Source organism: Bombina bombina, chromosome 4 (assembly GCF_027579735.1).
Source record: "Bombina bombina isolate aBomBom1 chromosome 4, aBomBom1.pri, whole genome shotgun sequence".
Classification (NCBI taxonomy): domain Eukaryota; kingdom Metazoa; phylum Chordata; class Amphibia; order Anura; family Bombinatoridae; genus Bombina; species Bombina bombina.
Genome location: NC_069502.1, coordinates 433701648 through 433720621, shown reverse-complemented (window position 1 = coordinate 433720621; position 18974 = coordinate 433701648). Strand labels below are relative to the sequence as shown.

At 37.1% G+C, this 18974-nt stretch overlaps 1 protein-coding gene across 3 annotated transcripts in view; it reads right to left on the bottom strand.

Annotated features, from left to right (window-relative positions):
• MASP1 (MBL associated serine protease 1) overlaps positions 1–18974 on the bottom strand; it is a 318359-nt gene that overhangs the window by 90142 nt on the left and 209243 nt on the right. For 2 of the 3 annotated variants that reach the window (XM_053710259.1, XM_053710260.1), the window contains exon 10: positions 17508–17582. In XM_053710259.1, the coding sequence (XP_053566234.1) occupies positions 17508–17582 (75 nt within the window). Of the gene's footprint in view, positions 1–12780; positions 14105–17507; positions 17583–18974 lie in introns of those variants that run through there. The other variant, XM_053710258.1, reaches the window with a different exon arrangement.

Here is an 18974-nt window from a genome sequence, read left to right as displayed (position 1 = left end):
TTTAAATATCCGCCGTAGGGGAGAGATAAAGATTCTGCTGTCAATCTACAAAGCCCTGACATTTTAAAGTTATAATTTATTAAACAGGTTTATATGGTTTGCATATGAATACTTGTTCATAACAAACAAGGTAAAAATAACTTTAAGGTATATGAAACCCCAAAATTTGCTTTCATAATTCAGACAGAGCATGCAATTTTAGGCAACTTTCTAATTTTCTTCTATTATTACGTTTTCTTTTTTATCTTGGTATCTTTTGTTGAAAAGCAGAGATGTAGGCTTAGGAGCTGGTCTATTTCAGGAGCACTATATGACAGCAGCTTTGCAAGAATGATATCCATTTGCAAGAGCACTAGATGGCTGCACTATTTCCTGACATATAGTGCTCCAGATGCCTACCTAGGTATCTATTCAACACAGAATATCATGGGAACTAAGCAAATTTAATAGTAGAAGTAAATTGGAAACTTTTTTAAAATTGTATTCTCAGACTGAATCACAAAAGAAAATGTTTAGGTTTAATATCCCTTTAATGGCACTATAAAACTACCTCATCCTTCCCTGTGTGGACCCAGCCAGTTTATCTACAGAAAATGTTGCCACAAAGAGGCCCATTTATCAAGCTCCGAATGGAGCTTGTGGGCCCGTGTTTTTGGCGAGTCTTTAGACTCTAAAAGACTCTAAAGACCGCTGCTCCATAACCCTATCCGCCTCATCAGAGCACGATCAGGTTGATTGACACCCCCCTGCTGGCGGCCCATTGGCCGCGAGTCTGCAGGGGGCGGCGTTGCACCAGCAGCTCTTGTGAGTTGCTGGTGCAATGCTGAATACGGAGAGCGTATTGCTCACCTCATTCAGCAATGTCTGTCGGACCTGATCGGCACTGTTGGATCAGGTCCGACAGACATTTGATAAATTGGTCTCAAAGTGTTTTTCATGTTTTTAATGCATAAGAATGCTAAGTAAATTTAGTCACAAGCTTGGTGCAATAACAGTTCTATCACTGCACCAAACTACTTTTTAACAATGTAGCAGTTTTAACCACTTTGTTATTTAGCTGTAAATATGAAGCACGAGAAGGATAAATAACACATTTTGTTTTTCAAACTTGCATTTTTACTATGTATGAAATCAATATTACATGTTATCAGTCTCATCTATGAATTGTCTCTTTTAGTGGCTTTTCTTCTGAGTTAGATGAAAAAGTCTCCAATTCTAATGAAAAGGAACTGAATCTTGGAGTGTTCTTGTACCCATGGAGACTAATCGATTTCACATCTATTATCATAATGGGGTGCTTGCAGGAGGTTGAAAGGTTTTTAAAAATGTATTCAAACATTAGGGAATTTTATATTTCTTTCATGTAATTGGCAAGAGTCCATGAGCTAGTGACATATGGGATATACAATCCTACCAGGAGGGGCAAAGTTTCCCAAACCTCAAAATGCCTATAAATACACCCCTCACCACACCCACAAATCAGTTTTACAAACTTTGCCTCCTATGGAGGTGGTGAAGTAAGTTTGTGCTAAGATTTCTACGTTGATATGCGCTTCTCAGCATTGTTGAAGCCCGATTCCTCTCAGAGTACAGCGAATGTCAGAGGGACGCGAAGGGAGTATCACTTCACTTCTCTGCTATCGGTCGTAGAGATTCATCTCCTACCTCCCTTTTCAGATCGACGATATCCTCTCAATTTACCATTACTTCTACTAATAACTGTTTTAGTACTGGTTTGGCTATCTGCTATATGTGGATGGCTGTCTTTTGGTAAGTATGTTTTCATTACTTAAGACACCTCAGCTATGGTTTGGCACTTTATGCATTTATATAAAGTTCTAAATATATGTATTGTACTTATATTTGCCATGAGTCAGGTTCATGTATTTCCTTCTGCAGACTGTCAGTTTCATATTTGGGGAATTTAAACATTTTAAGAAATGTATTTCTTACCTGGGGTTTTAGTCTTTTTTTCAATTGACTACTTCTTGCTATTGCGGGTATTAGGCCCGCGGGTGCGTCAAATGCTAAACTTTATTGCGTCATTCTTGGCGCGAAAATTTTTTTGGTGCGGAAAAAGACGTTTATGACGCAACTTAGTCATTTCCGGCGTCATACGTGACGCCGAGACCTTTCACACGGCGGCGTCATTAGTGATGCGAGTGTGTCATTACCGGTTATTTTTGGCGCCAAAAAAGTTTACGTTACGTTGTGCGTCATACTTGGCGCCAAATTTTTTGCATTATTTTAATACCCCATTGATGTTTGCCTCTTGTTTTTTTCTCTATCAGAGGCCTATGCTTTTGCATTTTTTCCCATTCCTGAAACTGTCATATAAGGAAATAGATAATTTTGCTTTATATGTTGTTTTTTCTCTTACATTGAGCAAGACGTCCCAATCTGATCCTGCCTCAGAAGTTTCTGCTGGAACATTGCTGCCTGACATCGGTTCTACCAAAGCTAAGTGCATTTGTTGTAAAAGTGTAGAAATTATTCCAAATGTCATTTGTAATAGTTGTCATGATAAACTTTTACATGCAGATAGTGTATCCATCAGTAATAGTACATTGCCAGTTGCAGTTCCTTCAACTTCTAATGTACATGATATACCTGTAAATTTTAAAGAATTTGTTTCTGATTCTATTCTGAAGGCTTTGTCTGCATTTCCACCTTCTAATAAACGTAAAAGGTCTTTTAAAACTTCTCATTTAGCTGATGAAATATCAAATGACCAGCAACATAATAATTTATCCTCTTCTGATGAGGATCTATCTGATTCAGAAGATCCTTCCTCAGACATTGACACTGACAAATCTATTTATTTATTTAAAATAGAGTATATGCGTTATTTATTAAAAGAAGTGTTAATTACTTTGGATATTGAGGTAACCAGTCCTATTGATGTTCAGTCTAATAAATGTTTAAATGCTGTTTTTAAACCTCCTGTGGTTTCCCCAGGGGTTTTTCCTATTCCTGAGGCTATTTCTGATATGATTTCTAGGGAATGGAATAAGCCAGGTACTTCTTTTATTCCTTCTTCAAGGTATAAAAAATTGTATCCTTTACCAGCAAAATCTATAGAGTTTTGGGAAAAAATCCCCAAAGTACCACTATTCATATGGAAGATAGTACTTCCTTTAAGGATCCTTTAGATAGGAAGCTTGAATCCTATCTAAGGAAGGCCTATTTATATTCAGGTCATCTTCTCAGACCTGATATTTCTTTGGCTGATGTTGTGGCTGCTTCAACTTTTTGGTTGGAGAATTTAGCGCAACGAGAATTGGATCCTGACATATCTAGCATTACTCGCTTACTGCAACATGCTAATAATTTTATTTGTGATGCCATTTTTGATATTATCAAAATTGATGTTAGATCCATGTCTTTAGCTGTATTAGCTAGAAGAGCTTTGTTGCTTAAATCTTGGAATGCTGATATGACATCTAAATCTAGATTACTATCTCTTTCTTTCCAAGTTAATAATTTATTTGGTTCTCAGTTGGATTCTATTATTTCAACTATCACTGGAGGAAAAGGAGTTTTTTTGCCTCAGGATAAAAAACCTAAGGGTAAATCTAAGGCTTCTAACCATTTTCGTTCCATTCGTCAGAATAAGGCACAAAAACTCAATCCTCCTCCCAAGGAATCTGCTTCCAGTTGGAAGCTTTCCTCAAATTGGAATAAATCCAAGCCATTTAGGAAACCAAAGTCTGCCCCTAAGTCAGCATGAAGCTGCGGCCCTCATTCCAGCTCAGCTGGTAGGGGGCAGATTAAGGTTTTTCAAGGATTTTTGGATAAAATCTGTCCAAAATCATTGGATTCAGAGCATTGTCTCTCAAGGGTATCGAATAGGATTCAAAGTAAGACCTCCTGTGAGAAGATTTTTTCTCTCACGCATCCCTATAAATTCTGTAAAAGCTCAGGCTTTTCTGAAGTGTGTTTCAGACCTGGAGTCTTCAGGGGTAATCATGCCAGTTCCTCCTCAGGAACAAGGTTTGGGGTTTTATTCAAACCTATTCATTGTACCAAAGAAAGAAAATTTGTTCAGACCAGTTCTGGATCTGAAAATTTTGAATCGTTATGTAAGAGTACCAACTTTCAAGATGGTGACTATAAGGACTATTCTGCCTTTTGTTCAGCAAGGACATTATATGTCAAACAATAGACTTGCAGGATGCATACCTTCATATTTCGATTCATCCAGAACACTATCAGTTTCTGAGATTCTCTTTTCTAGACAAGCATTACCAATTTGTTGCTCTTCCATTTGGCCTAGCAACAGCTCCAAGAATTTTTTCAAAGGTTCTAGGTGCCCTACTATCTGTAATCAGAGAACAGGGTATTGCGGTGTTTCCTTATTTGGACGATATCTTGGTACTAGCTCAGTCTTTACATACTGCAGAATCTCACACGAATCAACTAGTGTTGTTTCTTCGGAAACATGGTTGGAGGATCAATTTACCAAAAAGTTTCTTGATTCCTCAGACAAGGGTCACCTTTTTAGGTTTCCAGATAGATTCAGTGTCCATGACTCTGTCTCTAACAGACAAGAGACGTTTAAAATTGGTCGCAGCATGCCGGCACCTTCAGTCTCAGTCATTCCCTTCAGTGGCTATGTGCATGGAAGTTTTAGGTCTCATGACTGCAGCATCAGACGCGATCCCCTTTGCTCGTTTTCACATGAGACCTCTACAGCTTTGCATGCTGAATCAATGGTGCAGGGATTATACAAAGATATCACAATTAATTTCCTTGATTCCCAATGTACAACACTCTCTGACATGGTGGATAGATCACCATCGTTTGGTTCAAGGGGCCTCTTTTGTTCGGCCAACCTAAACTGTGATCTCAACAGATGCAAGTCTTTCAGGTTGGGGAGCTGTTTGGGGATCTCTGACAGCACAAGGGGTTTGGAAATCTCAAGAGGCGAGATTACCAATAAATATTTTAGAACTCCGTGCAATTCTCAGGGCTCTTCAGTTTTGGCCTCTGCTAAAGAGAGAACCGTTCATTTGTTTTCAGACAGACAATATCACAACTGTGGCTTATGTCAATCATCAGGGTGGGACTCACAGTCCCCAAGCTATGAAAGAAGTATTTCTGATACTTGCTTGGGCGGAATCCAGCTCCTGTCTAATCTCTGCGGTGCATATCCCAGGTGTAGACAATTGGGAGGCGGATTATCTCAGCCGCCAGACTTTACATCCAGGGGAGTGGTCTCTCCATCCAGATGTGTTTTCTCAGATTGTTCAGATGTGGGGTCTTCCAGAGATAGATCTCATGGCCTCTCATCTAAACAAGAAACTTCCCAGATACCTGTCCAGGTCCAGGGATGTTCAGGCGGAAGCGGTGGATGCACTGACACTTCCTTGGTGTTATCATCCTGCTTACATCTTCCCGCCTCTAGTTGTCCTTCCAAGAGTGATCTCCAAAATCATCATGGAACAGTCTTTTGTGTTGCTGGTGGCTCCAGCATGGCCACACAGGTTTTGGTATGCGGATCTGGTGCGGATGTCCAGTTGCCCGCCTTGGCCACTTCTGTTACGGCCGGACCTTGAGATAGGTCCGTTTTTCCATCAGGATCTCAAATCATTAAATTTGAAGGTGTGGAAATTGAACGCTTAGTTCTAAGTCATAGAGGTTTCTCTGACTCAATGATTAATACTATGTTACAAGCTCGTAAATCTGTCTCTAGAAAGATTTATTATAGAGTTTGGAAGACTTACATTTCATGGTGTTCTTCTCATAAATTCTCCTGGCATTCTTTTAGAATTCCTAGAATTTTACAGTTCCTTCAGGATGGTTTGGATAAGGGTTTGTCTGCAAGTTCCTTGAAAGGACAAATCTCCGCTTTCTGTTTTATTTCACAGAAAGATTGCTATACTTCCTGATATTCACTGTTTTGTATAGGCTTTAGTTCATATTAAGCCTGTCATTAAATCAATTTCTCCTCCTTGGAGTCTTAATTTGGTTCTGAAGGTGTTACAGGCTCCTCCATTTGAGCCTATGCATTCTTTGGACATTAAACTTTCTTTCTTGGAAAGTGTTGTTCCTTTTGGCTATCTCTTCTGCTAGAAGAGTTTCTGAGCTATCTGCTCTTTCTTGTGAGTCTCCTTTTCTGATTTTTCATCAGGATAAGGCAGTTTTGCGGACTTCTTTTCAATTTTTACCTAAGGTTGTGAATTCTAACAACATTAGTAGAGAAATTGTTGTCCCTTCCTTATGTCCTAATCCTAAGAATTCTTTGGAGAGATCCTTACATTCTTTGGATGTGGTAAGAGCTTTGAAATATTATATGGAAGCTACTAAAGATTTCAGGAAGACTTCCAGTCTATTTGTTTTATTTTCTGGTCCTAGGAAAGGTCAGAAGGCTTCTGCTAGTTCCTTGGCTTCTTGGTTGAAACTTTTGATTCATCAAGCTTATTTGGAGTCGGGTCAGGCCCCGCCTCAGAGAATTACAGCTCATTCTACTAGATCAGTTTCCACTTCGTGGGCTTTTAAGAATAGCTTCAGTTGATCAGATTTGCAAAGCGGCGACTTGGTCCTCTTTGCATACATTTACTAAATTCTACCATTTTGATGTATTTGCTTCTTCGGAAGCAGTTTTTGGTAGAAAAGTTTTTCAGGCAGCTGTTTCAGTTTGATTCTTCTGCTTTTAATTTAAGTTTTTTTCTTTCAAAGATGAAATAAACGTATTTTTGTTTTGGGTTGTGGATTATTTTTTTCAGCGGAATATGGCTGTTTTTATTTTTATTCCCTCCCTCTCTAGTGACTCTTGAGTGGAAGACTCCACATCTTGGGTATTGATATCCCATACGTCACTAGCTCATGGACTCTTGCCAATTACATGAAAGAAAACATAATTTATGTAAGAACTTACCTGATAAATTCATTTCTTTCATATTGGCAAGAGTCCATGAGGCCCACCCTTTTTATGGTGGTTATGATTTTTTGTATAAAGCACAATTATTTCCAAATTTCCTTTGTTGATGCTTTCTACTCCTTTCTTTATCACCCCACTGCTTGGCTATTCATTAAACTGGATTGTGGGTGTGGTGAGGGGTGTATTTATAGGCATTTTGAGGTTTGGGAAACTTTGCCCCTCCTGGTAGGATTGTATATCCCATATGTCACTAGCTCATGGACTCTTGCCAATATGAAAGAAATGAATTTATCAAGTAAGTTCTTACATAAATTATGTTTTTTTTTAAAAATAGAAATAATGAATCATTTTAAAATGCTTATAAATATCTATTTGAACCACCCTATTGGTAGAAATAAAGCAATTTAAGATAGAAAACAATATGATTACAGATAACTTTTTCTACATACAACTACATACAAAAAAAAAACAGTCTAAAGTGGATAAATCTTGGTTTTCAATGACTAAATTATTGCACTCAGTGATATGAGAGTTATATTCCATTTAGACCAGTATTTGAAAAGCTTTTATAGTTTAATATAATAGTTAATAATTTGTACTATTCTGCATGATGTTCAATACCAATACAAGGGACAGTAAAGTCAAAATTAAACGTATTATTCAGACAGAGGGGCCAATTTATTAAGTCCTGTATTCACCTGTTACCACGCGAGCCTTCAGGCTCACCCGAAACAGGAGTTAAGAAGCAGCGGTCTTAAGGCCGCTGCTTCTTAACTCGTCCGCCACCTCTGAGGTGGCGGACAGCAATCCACCTGATTGCATACGATCGGGTTGATTGACACCCCCTGCTAGCAGCCGATTGGCCGAAAATGTGCAGGGGCAGCATTGCACAAGCATTTCTAGTGAAATGCTTGTGCAATGATAAGCATATGCTGTCGGCATTTATCGATATGCGGCAGACATGATCTGCTACAGCGGATCATGTCGGTACGCACATTGATAATTCGGCCCCAGAGAATGTTCGGCCCCAGAGAATGCAATTTTAAACAACTTTCCAATTTTCTTCATTCTCTTGGTATCCTTTATTACAGAGTAAACCTAAGTAGGTTTATAGAACCTCTGGAGTGTGCCTGTGTCTTTTGCATTCTGGTAGCAGTGTTTGCAACAATGTTTGTATCAATGTTACAAAGTTGTAGACACTGCTGCCCTAGGCCCTGCTGATTGAAAGAGCCACAATGTGGTGATATATTCAAAAGGGGTCCATCTTAGGATCGAGATTGCTAGTGAAATATTCTAAACTGCTGACATCATAGTCTGAAGGCAGTCTTGCCAAGAAGCTTTTACTATACATCTCAGTGGGTGGCGATGCTGGTGATATATTCAAAGTAGCATTGCCAACTACATATAACATGTAATGTAAATGACCCCCTTTTCCCAGTTTTGTACTGCAATACAATTTACATGTGCCAACAGAAACTCAACCCCTCTTCTTACAATACAATAGTGGAATTATAACATTAATAATACAACTATAGGAGCAGAAGGATTGTGGGTACATAATAGATGTATATGCAATGTTTAATTTCTCTGTATTTTATTGTATACTGTTATTATTTGTATATAATGTCTTGGGAGCCGATTTATCAAGGGCCAAATGGATCCCGATTGCCCCTGTTTCCGAGCGAGCAGCAGTCTTAAGACATCAATCCGCCCGATCCTATACGATAAGGTTGATTGACACCCCCTGCTAGCGGCCGATTGGCCAAAAATCTGCAGGGGCCGGCATTGCACAAGCAGTTCACCAGGCCCCTTGTAGTGATTGTAAAAACTGTGTATTTTTCTTTTAGTGTGTTTTTTTCTTTTATTAGGAAGAAGCTTTTTCATTCGCAAAATTAATATTTCAAAGAAGACAGCAGCCGTGACTGTTCTGAACGTGTTAGTCTTATAATATTGTGACCGCACTGTAAAAAACATATTATACTTATTATATTGCGACCGCACTGTAAAAACATATTTAGAAAAGAGAGAATTTATATCAGCAATAAATAAATAAAAACACAAGCTACTGGGGCCTATTTATCATATGTCTGTCGGACCTGATCCGACACTGCGGATCAGGTCCGACAGACATCGCTGATTGCGGAGAGCAATACGCTCTCCATATTCAGCATTGCACCAGCAGCTCTTGTGAGCTTCTGGTGCAACACTGCCCCCTGTAGACTCGCGGTCAATCGGCCGCCATCAGAGGGGTGTCAATCAACCTGATCGTACTTGATCGGGTTGATTTCCGGCGATTCCTGTCCGCCTCATCAGAGCAGGCGGACAGGGTTATGGAGCAGCGGTCCTTAGACCGCTGCTCCATAACTTGTGCTTCTGGTGAGCCTGAAGACTCGCCAGAAACATGGGCCCACAAGCTCCGTTCAGAGCTTGATAAATGGGCCCCACTGTCTTCTTCGAAACATTAAAATCACGTACGCAAAATCTTCTTCCTAAAAAAAGAGATATAAAAATAACAAGAGTATCGCATTGAGCAATGATACTTTTTTATTGGACTAACTATACATTTATAAGATGACAAGCTTTCGGAAGAGTGTCTTCCTTTTCCACGTCTGAAGCAATACTGACCAATTTGAAAAGGGAAATAATAATAATGACAAAAGTGTGGACATAGTCTTACCTGTGTACCTATGCATAGAGAGTGTGGAATATACAATGTAATTGACTACAGTATTTGAAAGTACATTACAAAAATTTTTGATAATGGGTTAAGAAACCAGAGTCCTTTTTCTTTCTTACCTTTCTCCTTTTTTGACTATTTTATATTCCCCTGTATACCTAATTTCACATCTTTATACATATTGATTCCATGTTGATATATATAACTTTATGTCAGTATACTGTATGCTCTGTGTATAACCATTTCCCCTGTCTGTTATCCTTCACAGGACACTGTATGTCTCTGTCTCCTTAACCCCTCATGATTTTTACAACACCCCCTTCTCCCCCTGCAATCAGACCTCTGTACGATGTAGCGTATCATGTCCGCTGCATATCGATAAATGCCGACAGCATACGCTGCCGGCATTTATCATTGCACCAGAAGTTCTTGTGAACTGCTGGTGCAATGCCGCCCCCTAGCAGGGGGCGTCAATCAACCAGATCATATTCGATCGGGTTGATTTCTATCCATGGCCTCAGAACAGGCAGACAAGTTGTGGAGCAGCGGTCTTTAGACCGCTGCTTTACAACTTCTGTTTTAGGCGAGCCTGAAGGGGTATCAAGCTCCATACGGCGCTTGATAAATAGGTCCCATAATCTGTAAATTCCATCAAATTGGTCAGTATTGCTTCAGACTTGAAAAAGAAGGACTTTGATCTGAAAGCTTGTCAACTTATAAATGTATAGTTAGTCCAGTGAAAAAGTATCATTGCTCAATGCAATACTCTTGTTATTTTGATATCTAAATCTCTGGACTAACACGGCTACTCCAATCAACGTAAAAAAAGAGAAAAACACGCTAAAGGCAAAATACACAATTTTTACAATCACAACAAGACTTTACATACATATTTTAATATTATACAATAAAATACAGATAAATTAAACATTGCATATACATCTATCATATACCCACAATCCCCACAGACTACGAGAATGGCTTAGCCAAAAAGGCCATTTCTCGTGGGTCTGACGATGTTTTGAATATCAGAGCCATAGAAAGCTGAAGGCACATGGACATGCTTGAGATCCTATGAGCCTACCTAGGTTTAGTCTTCCACAAAGGATACCAAGAGAATGAAGCAAATTTGATAACAGAAGAAAATTGAAAAGTTGTTTAAAATTGTCTGAATAATGAAAATTTAATTTAGACTTTACTGTCTTTTTCATTTTAGATTTATTATCCCTAAATTCTGCAATCATCCCTAAACAAGCAAAAGAGCTTATATTGGGAATTCTATTTTGATGAATTACGCAAGAAGTTTTGCTTATCTCTGGATCTCACATTATCTGCTATTTAACACTAAGCTCACAAATGATGTGCTCTACTGAGTCTAGCATATTATGTGAGCAGCACACAGCCAATCAAATACTCAGCAGTGATCATTTTCTGTTAGAGTTGTAGTAGTTGCGTCTCTAGAGCAGGACTTTACTCTGCATTTAACCCCTTTTAGGGGTTAAACACAGTTATCTAGAGTCTATAATGAAAAAAATGAGATGCAACAACAAATTAGAATCCCATAAATGAATCTGTTAAAAAAGAAATGTATCCTGTAATTAGCTGCATTAACATCTACATCTACTAATGCTACAGGCTAAATAGATAAACATTACTATTAAAACCAACTTTGTAAAATAACATTTGTATTACCCTTTGTCTCTCATTCTTTCTTCATTTTTTAGAACAAATTAACTTTAGAAATCTTATTAGGTTTAATTCATTAGACATGCCTTAAAAACAATTTGAACAAATTTAAAATGCCCAAAACGTTTCAGTATGTGAAATATTGCAGTGCCTGCTAAATAGGGTTGCCACTCGGCCATGTTTTCATGGACACTTATGAGTTACTCATGCTGCAGGGTAAGCAGGGAGGAACATGCCTTGTGCTGTCCAAAGACAAAATACATGTTCCACCCTGCTTACCCTGCAGCATGCGTAACTCATAAGTGTCCAGGAAAACATGGCCGAGGTGTCAACCCTACTGCTAATATAACTGTCAACTACAATAACTCAAGACACATCACGGATTATGGGTGAAACTAACAACATATTTGTTGAATAGTCTATTAGGAATGTGTTATAAAAAAATAAAGGAGTCCCTGAGTCTGTTTAAAAAGTTAAAGCAGAATTTTGTAGCCTCGCAAGCTTATATATATATTTACACATTATTAAAAAATCAATGTTTACCAAGAGGTATATTTGTGGTTTACTACTATGCAAAGAGAAATTGATTACTTGTGATCTAGGGGCATATTTATCAAGACCGCTTATTCATAAACTGTCCATCTGCTCTGAGGCGGCAGACAGAAATCGACAGAAATGAACCTGATTGAATGCTAGCGGCCGATTGGTTGCGAATCTGCAGGGTGCGGCATTGCACCAGCAGCTCACACAAACTGCTGGTGCAATGGCAAATGCCGTCAGCGTATGCTGTCGGCATTTATCGATGTGCAGCGGACATGATCTGCTATATCAGATCATGTCCGCTCGCACCATAATAAATAGGCCCCTAGTGTCAAAAAGTTGTACACAGCAAAATGGAATTACAAATGAATAATAATAATGGGGTTTAAATGATCAATTCAGTTTTGATATCTAAAAACAATTTTCCTGTTGCAGCCTCAAAAATGCAGATTTACCAAAAAGGAAGAAATAAATGTTTTTATCAACCTGACAAATCCAATTCATCAAATTATACTGGTGTCAGTTTAAAGGTATGCTTAAAGGTTCATTAAAAACAAATTGTTTAATTAATGATTCAGACAGAATATACATTAAAAAACTTTTCAATTTAAATCTATCTAATTTGCTTTATTTTCTTAGTATCCTTTATTGAAAAGCATACCTAGGTAGGCTCTGGAGTAGCAATGGGCTACTGGGAGCTAGCTGCTAATTGGTTTCTGCACATACTGTATATATCTGTTGTCATAGGATCATCCAATGTGCTCAGTTAGTTCCGAGTAATGCATTGTTGTTCCTTTAACAAAGGATAACATGAGAATGAAGCAAATGTGATTAAAAAAGTGAATTGTAAAGTTTTTTAAATTGTATTCTATATCTGGATCGTGAAAAATTCTTGGTTTGATTTTTTTTTAATTATGGAGGAGCTACAAGAACCACAATTATATTTAATTGTAAACAAAGCAAATACAAGAGACCCAATCCGTTTTCATAATTTTCTATAGAAGAAAAAAAGAAACAATTCAGAAAGATATTCCTGAAATAAAATCACATAGGTCCTAAAGGATGTTAGGTGACCTTTGCACTTATTGAACCAAAAGTACCTAGCTCTTTGGTGCAGCATTTTATATACAGTACATTAAGTATTTACTTGTGAAATAAGAATATAGAAATCTCATATAAGATATAAAACTGGTGTCCAATAAAGAGTAGCTGACGTTCATCAAAGACACGGATAAAGATGTTAACATTTTCACTAATAATGCATTTTTCATAAACTAAACATATCTTTTCTGATCACATGTTGATGATTTATGTTAGGACCAAGAAAAACCTTGATCTCTACAGTAAGGAAATAGCTTATAGTTAATTCATTAACAGCAGCCAAGTGCTTAAGACACAATCGGAAGGTGGAATGAAATCTACATAGATCTCTAAAGTCAAATTGGTAACAAAGGAACCATTTCAGGTTCTGAGTTTGTCATCCACCCAATCCACATAATTAGATACTTTGGTATATACCCCGTACACCTGTTTACTTCCACATTCTTCAGGTCCTCCCCATGAAACAAGACCCTGTGCCACCCATCGTTTTGTGTCGGCATCTTGAATGATAAATGCACCTCCACTGTCACCAAGACAGGTGTCCTTCCCACCTTCATAATAACCAGCACAAAACATGTTTTCTGTTACACTATAATTGCCAGAGCGGGATTCATAACTTGACTTACACTCAGCATGAAGTACCACAGGCAACTTCACATACTGAAGAACATCAGAAAGTGTTCTCATCCCAGAGCTAATCACCTCGTCCACAGTGATGTTAGGGTTGGAGATACCCCAACCAGCTACAAGCCCTAGAGTATTGGGTTCAGGACCTTCCAACTCATGCTCAAACTGAGGCAGACAAATAGGCATAACATACTGATTCATAATAACCTTTTCTTTCAACTTGACTAAGGCAATATCATGGTTGTAAATTTTTTGGTCAAATTCTTCATGTAATATTATGGTGTCTATTGTTCTGTTCATGGCATCTGTTTTGTTTCTTACATCATGCAACCCCAAGTAAACAGTGACATGTTCTTTGGATACAGGTATCACTGTGTTGTCACGCCGTTGAGATTTCAATACATGAGCTGCTGTTAGAACCCAGGAGTCTGAGAGGAGTGCACCGCTTCCAAACCACTTATCTTCTGGAACTCGGGACATATCCTCCACCACAATCAAGACCTGCCATGGAAAGTAACCTGGTTCTGCATTGCGTCCTCCAATTATGCGCTTTATTATTCCTGGAAGTGGGCGAGTTGGTTTTCCACACACTGTCAGAAAAAATAAAATAAAGGAGTTACAAAAATAAATGTTTAAAGAACAAAATAACTGAAATAATTTAAGCCCTTGCAGATTATGCCGATAATACTGCTCAAATTAAAATATCATAAAGGATAAAATCAGATTTTGTGATAGGTTTGATTATGAGTTATTAACATCTCTGCAACATTTTTGAAAATGTTTTGCTTCTTTAATTATTGACTTGCAATGGCATAATCTGCAGCAATGATGCATCTATGTCCATAGACATAATCCATCATTGCACATCTCAAAACCTAAATACCTTTAGTAGGGAAAATGATCCATTCCTTCAAATAAAATAATTTCACAGCACTTTCACATGTTAAGAAAGGTCTTCAAAATCATAGCCTGAAACCAAACACTGAGTGATGAACGAGTGGTTCTTCATGCATTGTGCTTCACTTTCACCCAAGGGATTAACACAAAGAGAGAAAATGGTAAAAAAAGAAAATGAGCATGCAAAAGATGGCATAACTAGCCCAAAACGATCTGACAAAAATCCGTGCCAGTGTCTAAGGAAAGCTTTTACCACAAATTTAGCACTGACGCATACTTTCAGCCACAACTATGTTCCAACATTCCTAGACTGGGGGTTCACTTGTAAACACTGAGGTTACTGCGGAAACTGTGAACGAGTGGAAGATATGTTCTTCTAGTTGTCTGGGTCAGAGTCATATTTCGAGGTCTCTAAGGACATTTTACTTTCCAACATTACAATATTTCATTATTACGGTACATTACATCATTGTTTAACTGCTAAAGAATCCAAAATGCTGCTACATGATGAATTATTCAAATAAAATTGACTGTTACTCTAAAAGAAAAATATAGATAAGGAAAGTGAATATTAATTTTTACACACAAAATAAAAGCTGGTAGATGTAAAGTATGCAGGAAATTATAAAGGAAAGGACTGACATGAAATGAAATTCAAGATGTAAAATAAAGATTTTAAGTTTTCATTTCAGCTAGTGTGTTAATGATTAGCATTAAATACTCTTGTATAGATCTATCATAGTATATAATACACATTTTCTGTTATGTTCATACTGTTAACATTTTAGTTTTTGAGTTACAACAGCAAAAAAAGACACATTTAAAAAAATATAATGAAATACTGGAAATTAGTATGTAGAATTTCTCTAAGCTTAGGTCTTGAGAATTTCAACAGAAAATAATAGTAATATATTTCCCTATGTATTAAAAATAGACATCCTTATTATATTAGTTGCTAGTAAGATTTCAACTTAATAAATTGTTACCAAGGAAAATTTTGTTAAGTTTATTTTGCTTCATTAATGTGAAAGAGATGAAAAAATCCTCCGGTAGACAAACGTGCGATACATTCTAGGTAAGTACTGATCACGTTTCATGTACTAGGCACTTAAAGGGACAGTCTATTCCAGAATTGTTATTGCTTGAAAGTTAGATAATCCCATTATTACGCATTCTCCAGTTTTGCATACCCAACATGGTTATATTAATATACTTTTTACCTCTGTGATTACCTTGTATCTAAGCCTTTGTAGACCTTATTTCAGTTCTTTTGACAGACTTGCATTTTAGCCAGTAAGTGTTGACTCATAAATAATGTTTTGTCTGGCATTTACTTTATACAAAATGCTTAAAATGACATTTAATTCAAAATGCAGCGCCCCATAAATATATTAATGATAGTAATTTATGAAAATCTAACAGAATTGTAATATATAGTCATTATTTTGTTTGTTGTAATTTACCTCTAAAAAATGTGTGTGTGTGTGTGTCCCTGAAAAACTAGAGCTTAAAGTCTGTAATTTAAGCATGCTACAAAATGCTACGTTACCTTACCCAGCTGTGATTTTCAAGTGGTTTATAAATGCCTAATCAGTAAAGGCAAAAAAGTTACTAGTCTAGAGAGAAAGATTTACTAGCTAAAGCCAATTTTTCATCTAATGAAGTTTCTTTCTTTTCCAGGATTAGTGAACAACTGAAAAATCCTAGCCCTGTTTATGAGGTTCAGAAGCTTCAGGAAAAAAACAGGTTTATGAACCCCATTAACAATAAAGCTTCCCCTCTTGCACACGTGTGTGAGTGCCTTAGAGGCCAGGGAAGTTATTACTTCTACATAATGAAAAAGAAGCGCTCCCTCTCTCAGAAATGAACAACAGCTAAGGCGATTTACCACCTTTCCTGAAGTATATCAGTCTGATGACGCCTAACGAGGTCAGTCCAACTACAAAATACCAGGCAATCCCTCTCTAACATAGCAACCCCAATGCTTCCCATTCTGTATGAAGTTATTCCTTCACACTAATTTTAGGGGCTATTTATAGAATCATATACACAAATGAATGATGCTATTTACCTGATGAAACAGACATATTTCTGCTCAAAAGGGCAGAGAAACATGTTGTAAATAAGCATTTTACGTTTTTCTGAAAGTCGCTGCATGCATTGTGAATAAAACATTTTTTTAATAAAAAAACGTTTCTGGATCGCTGAAGTTTTCACTGCTACTAAACTGGAGGGAGTTGAGTAGACAATCCTGGGATTCCAGTGCACCTACAGACACCATTTGCTTGGTGTTGATAAAAATGTGAGTAGACTACAGGAGAGTCGGTGTGGTGTGATATTGGTAAACATAGGATAAACTATGTGGTGCCCCAACTTATGTATTGCAGAGTTATTCTTTTACTGAAGCTTCTTTCCAGAGCTTGTATGTGGAGGAGACCAGGGTACCTGTGTGATCTGAGATTAAGTCCCACAAAGGATTGGTTTTAGGGACTTAAAGGGATTTTAATTCTTTTATGATTCAGATAGAACATACAATGTTAAACAACTTTCCAATTTAATTCTATTATCAAATTTTCTTCATTCTGTTGTTATCCTTTGCTGAAGGGACAGCATTGCACTACTGACAGGAAGCTGAAAATATCTATTTAGCCAATCACAAGAGACAAATGTGTGCAGGCACCAATTAGCAGCAGCTCCCACTAGTGTATGATATGTGTATATTTATTTTTTAACAAGGGATACTAAGAGAATGAAGTACATTTGAAAATAGAAGTGAATTTAAAAGTGTCTTAAAATGGCATGCTCTATCTGAATCATGCAAGTTTAATTTTGACTTAACTTTGATTTACTGTTTTTGAGCAGGTTTTACATAATCATGAGTCATTTATTATAAGAAAGTGCACTATTGCCCTTGTTTACAGTTAACCCATGTACCCAGGTATTGGATTTTATTGTATGTATATATATATATATATATTTATATATATATATATATATATAAATATATATATATATATATATATATATATATATATATATATATATATATATATATATATATATATATATATATATATATCACACTAGTTTTAGTACCTGGCTGACAAGTCGGAAGCTTCACCCCCATCTCTTTGTTAATCCACACTCCACTTGCATCACAGGAATATACACCTAAAATACAAGAATGCAAGTAAATGTATATGTTGTATTATATGCATATTATTCATTTGATAAAAATACAATCCTTTGCTGATATAATCCACTCCAGCCCTTTACATATGCTAATACACAAACACTTACACACATACCCACCTGCATTCCCTCAGTTCCTTTATTTATGCAATTCCATTACTATTTTTTATGGTATCCCTTGTTGAAGGATAGGCTCAGGAGCAATACTAGGAGCTAGCTCAACACATCTGGTGAGCTAATGACAAGAGGCATATAGGTGCATCCTCCAATCACCAGCAAACTCCTAGCAGTGTATCGCTCTACCTAAGCTTATCTAGATATAATCATCAACAAAGGATGACAAGGCAACTAAGCTAATTTGATAATAAAAGTGAACTGGAAATGCTCTGTCTGAATGACAGAAGTTTAACTAATGCATAGTAGCATAGTGGTCAATTCACTGCAGTATGAAATGGATAATAATGGGCAAGATTATAAATGGCGCGCTAATGATAGTGCAGGCGTGATAACCAATATAGCTGGACCACGCTTCCATTAGCGCACAACTTCCAAGTCAAATACCTTGAAATATGCTGTATTATTTTTCTTCAATTATAATGTATTCTAAAAAATATATTTCTATAACTATCTGTATATACAATATAGTATATATATATATATATATATATATATATATATATATATAAAATTAAACAGAAAAGAGAGATAAGGATTGAAAAGATAATCTTCTTTATATCCAAAAGTAATGGAATTCAGCACTCTTTATATTTGAAAAAATTGGGTTTTTTATTTTCATTATATTACTCGTAGCCATCCACCTGTTGCAAATTATCCTGACCTCCATAGAGTAAGCCCTGATGAAGCTCCAATTCAGATTGAGAGCAGGGGTGAAACGAACATGTTGTTGGCCAAAAAGTCTTCATGAGAGGACTTGTAAAGATACTAACAAAGAGCTGAGGAGGAGATTGACTCACAAAGAAATCTACAAAGAGTGAGCACCGCATAACAGGCAAGAAAAACCTTTTCCGATCCGTTTGGGTTTTTAAAGTAACCACGTGACGTGCAAAGGATGACGTAACACACTGGGTGTTCTATGGCTGAGCGCATCTAACCTTGTCCAGATGAATATGTTTCAAAAGACCAGTAATCAGCTCAAGTGAGCATTTGTTGCAGAGCTGTCAGCAGCATAACGGATGAGTCATTGGGGACAATAAGGACGTATAAGGCAGCTCGGATGGAAGTAATATGTGCACTTACAGTGACTTGCCCTAAGATTGATCTAATGTGGATAATCTTTTCAGAACTGTGGGAAATTAATTAGTAAAGTGACTTATTCATAAGAAGGAGCCTATAGACCTTAAGTGTGGTGGA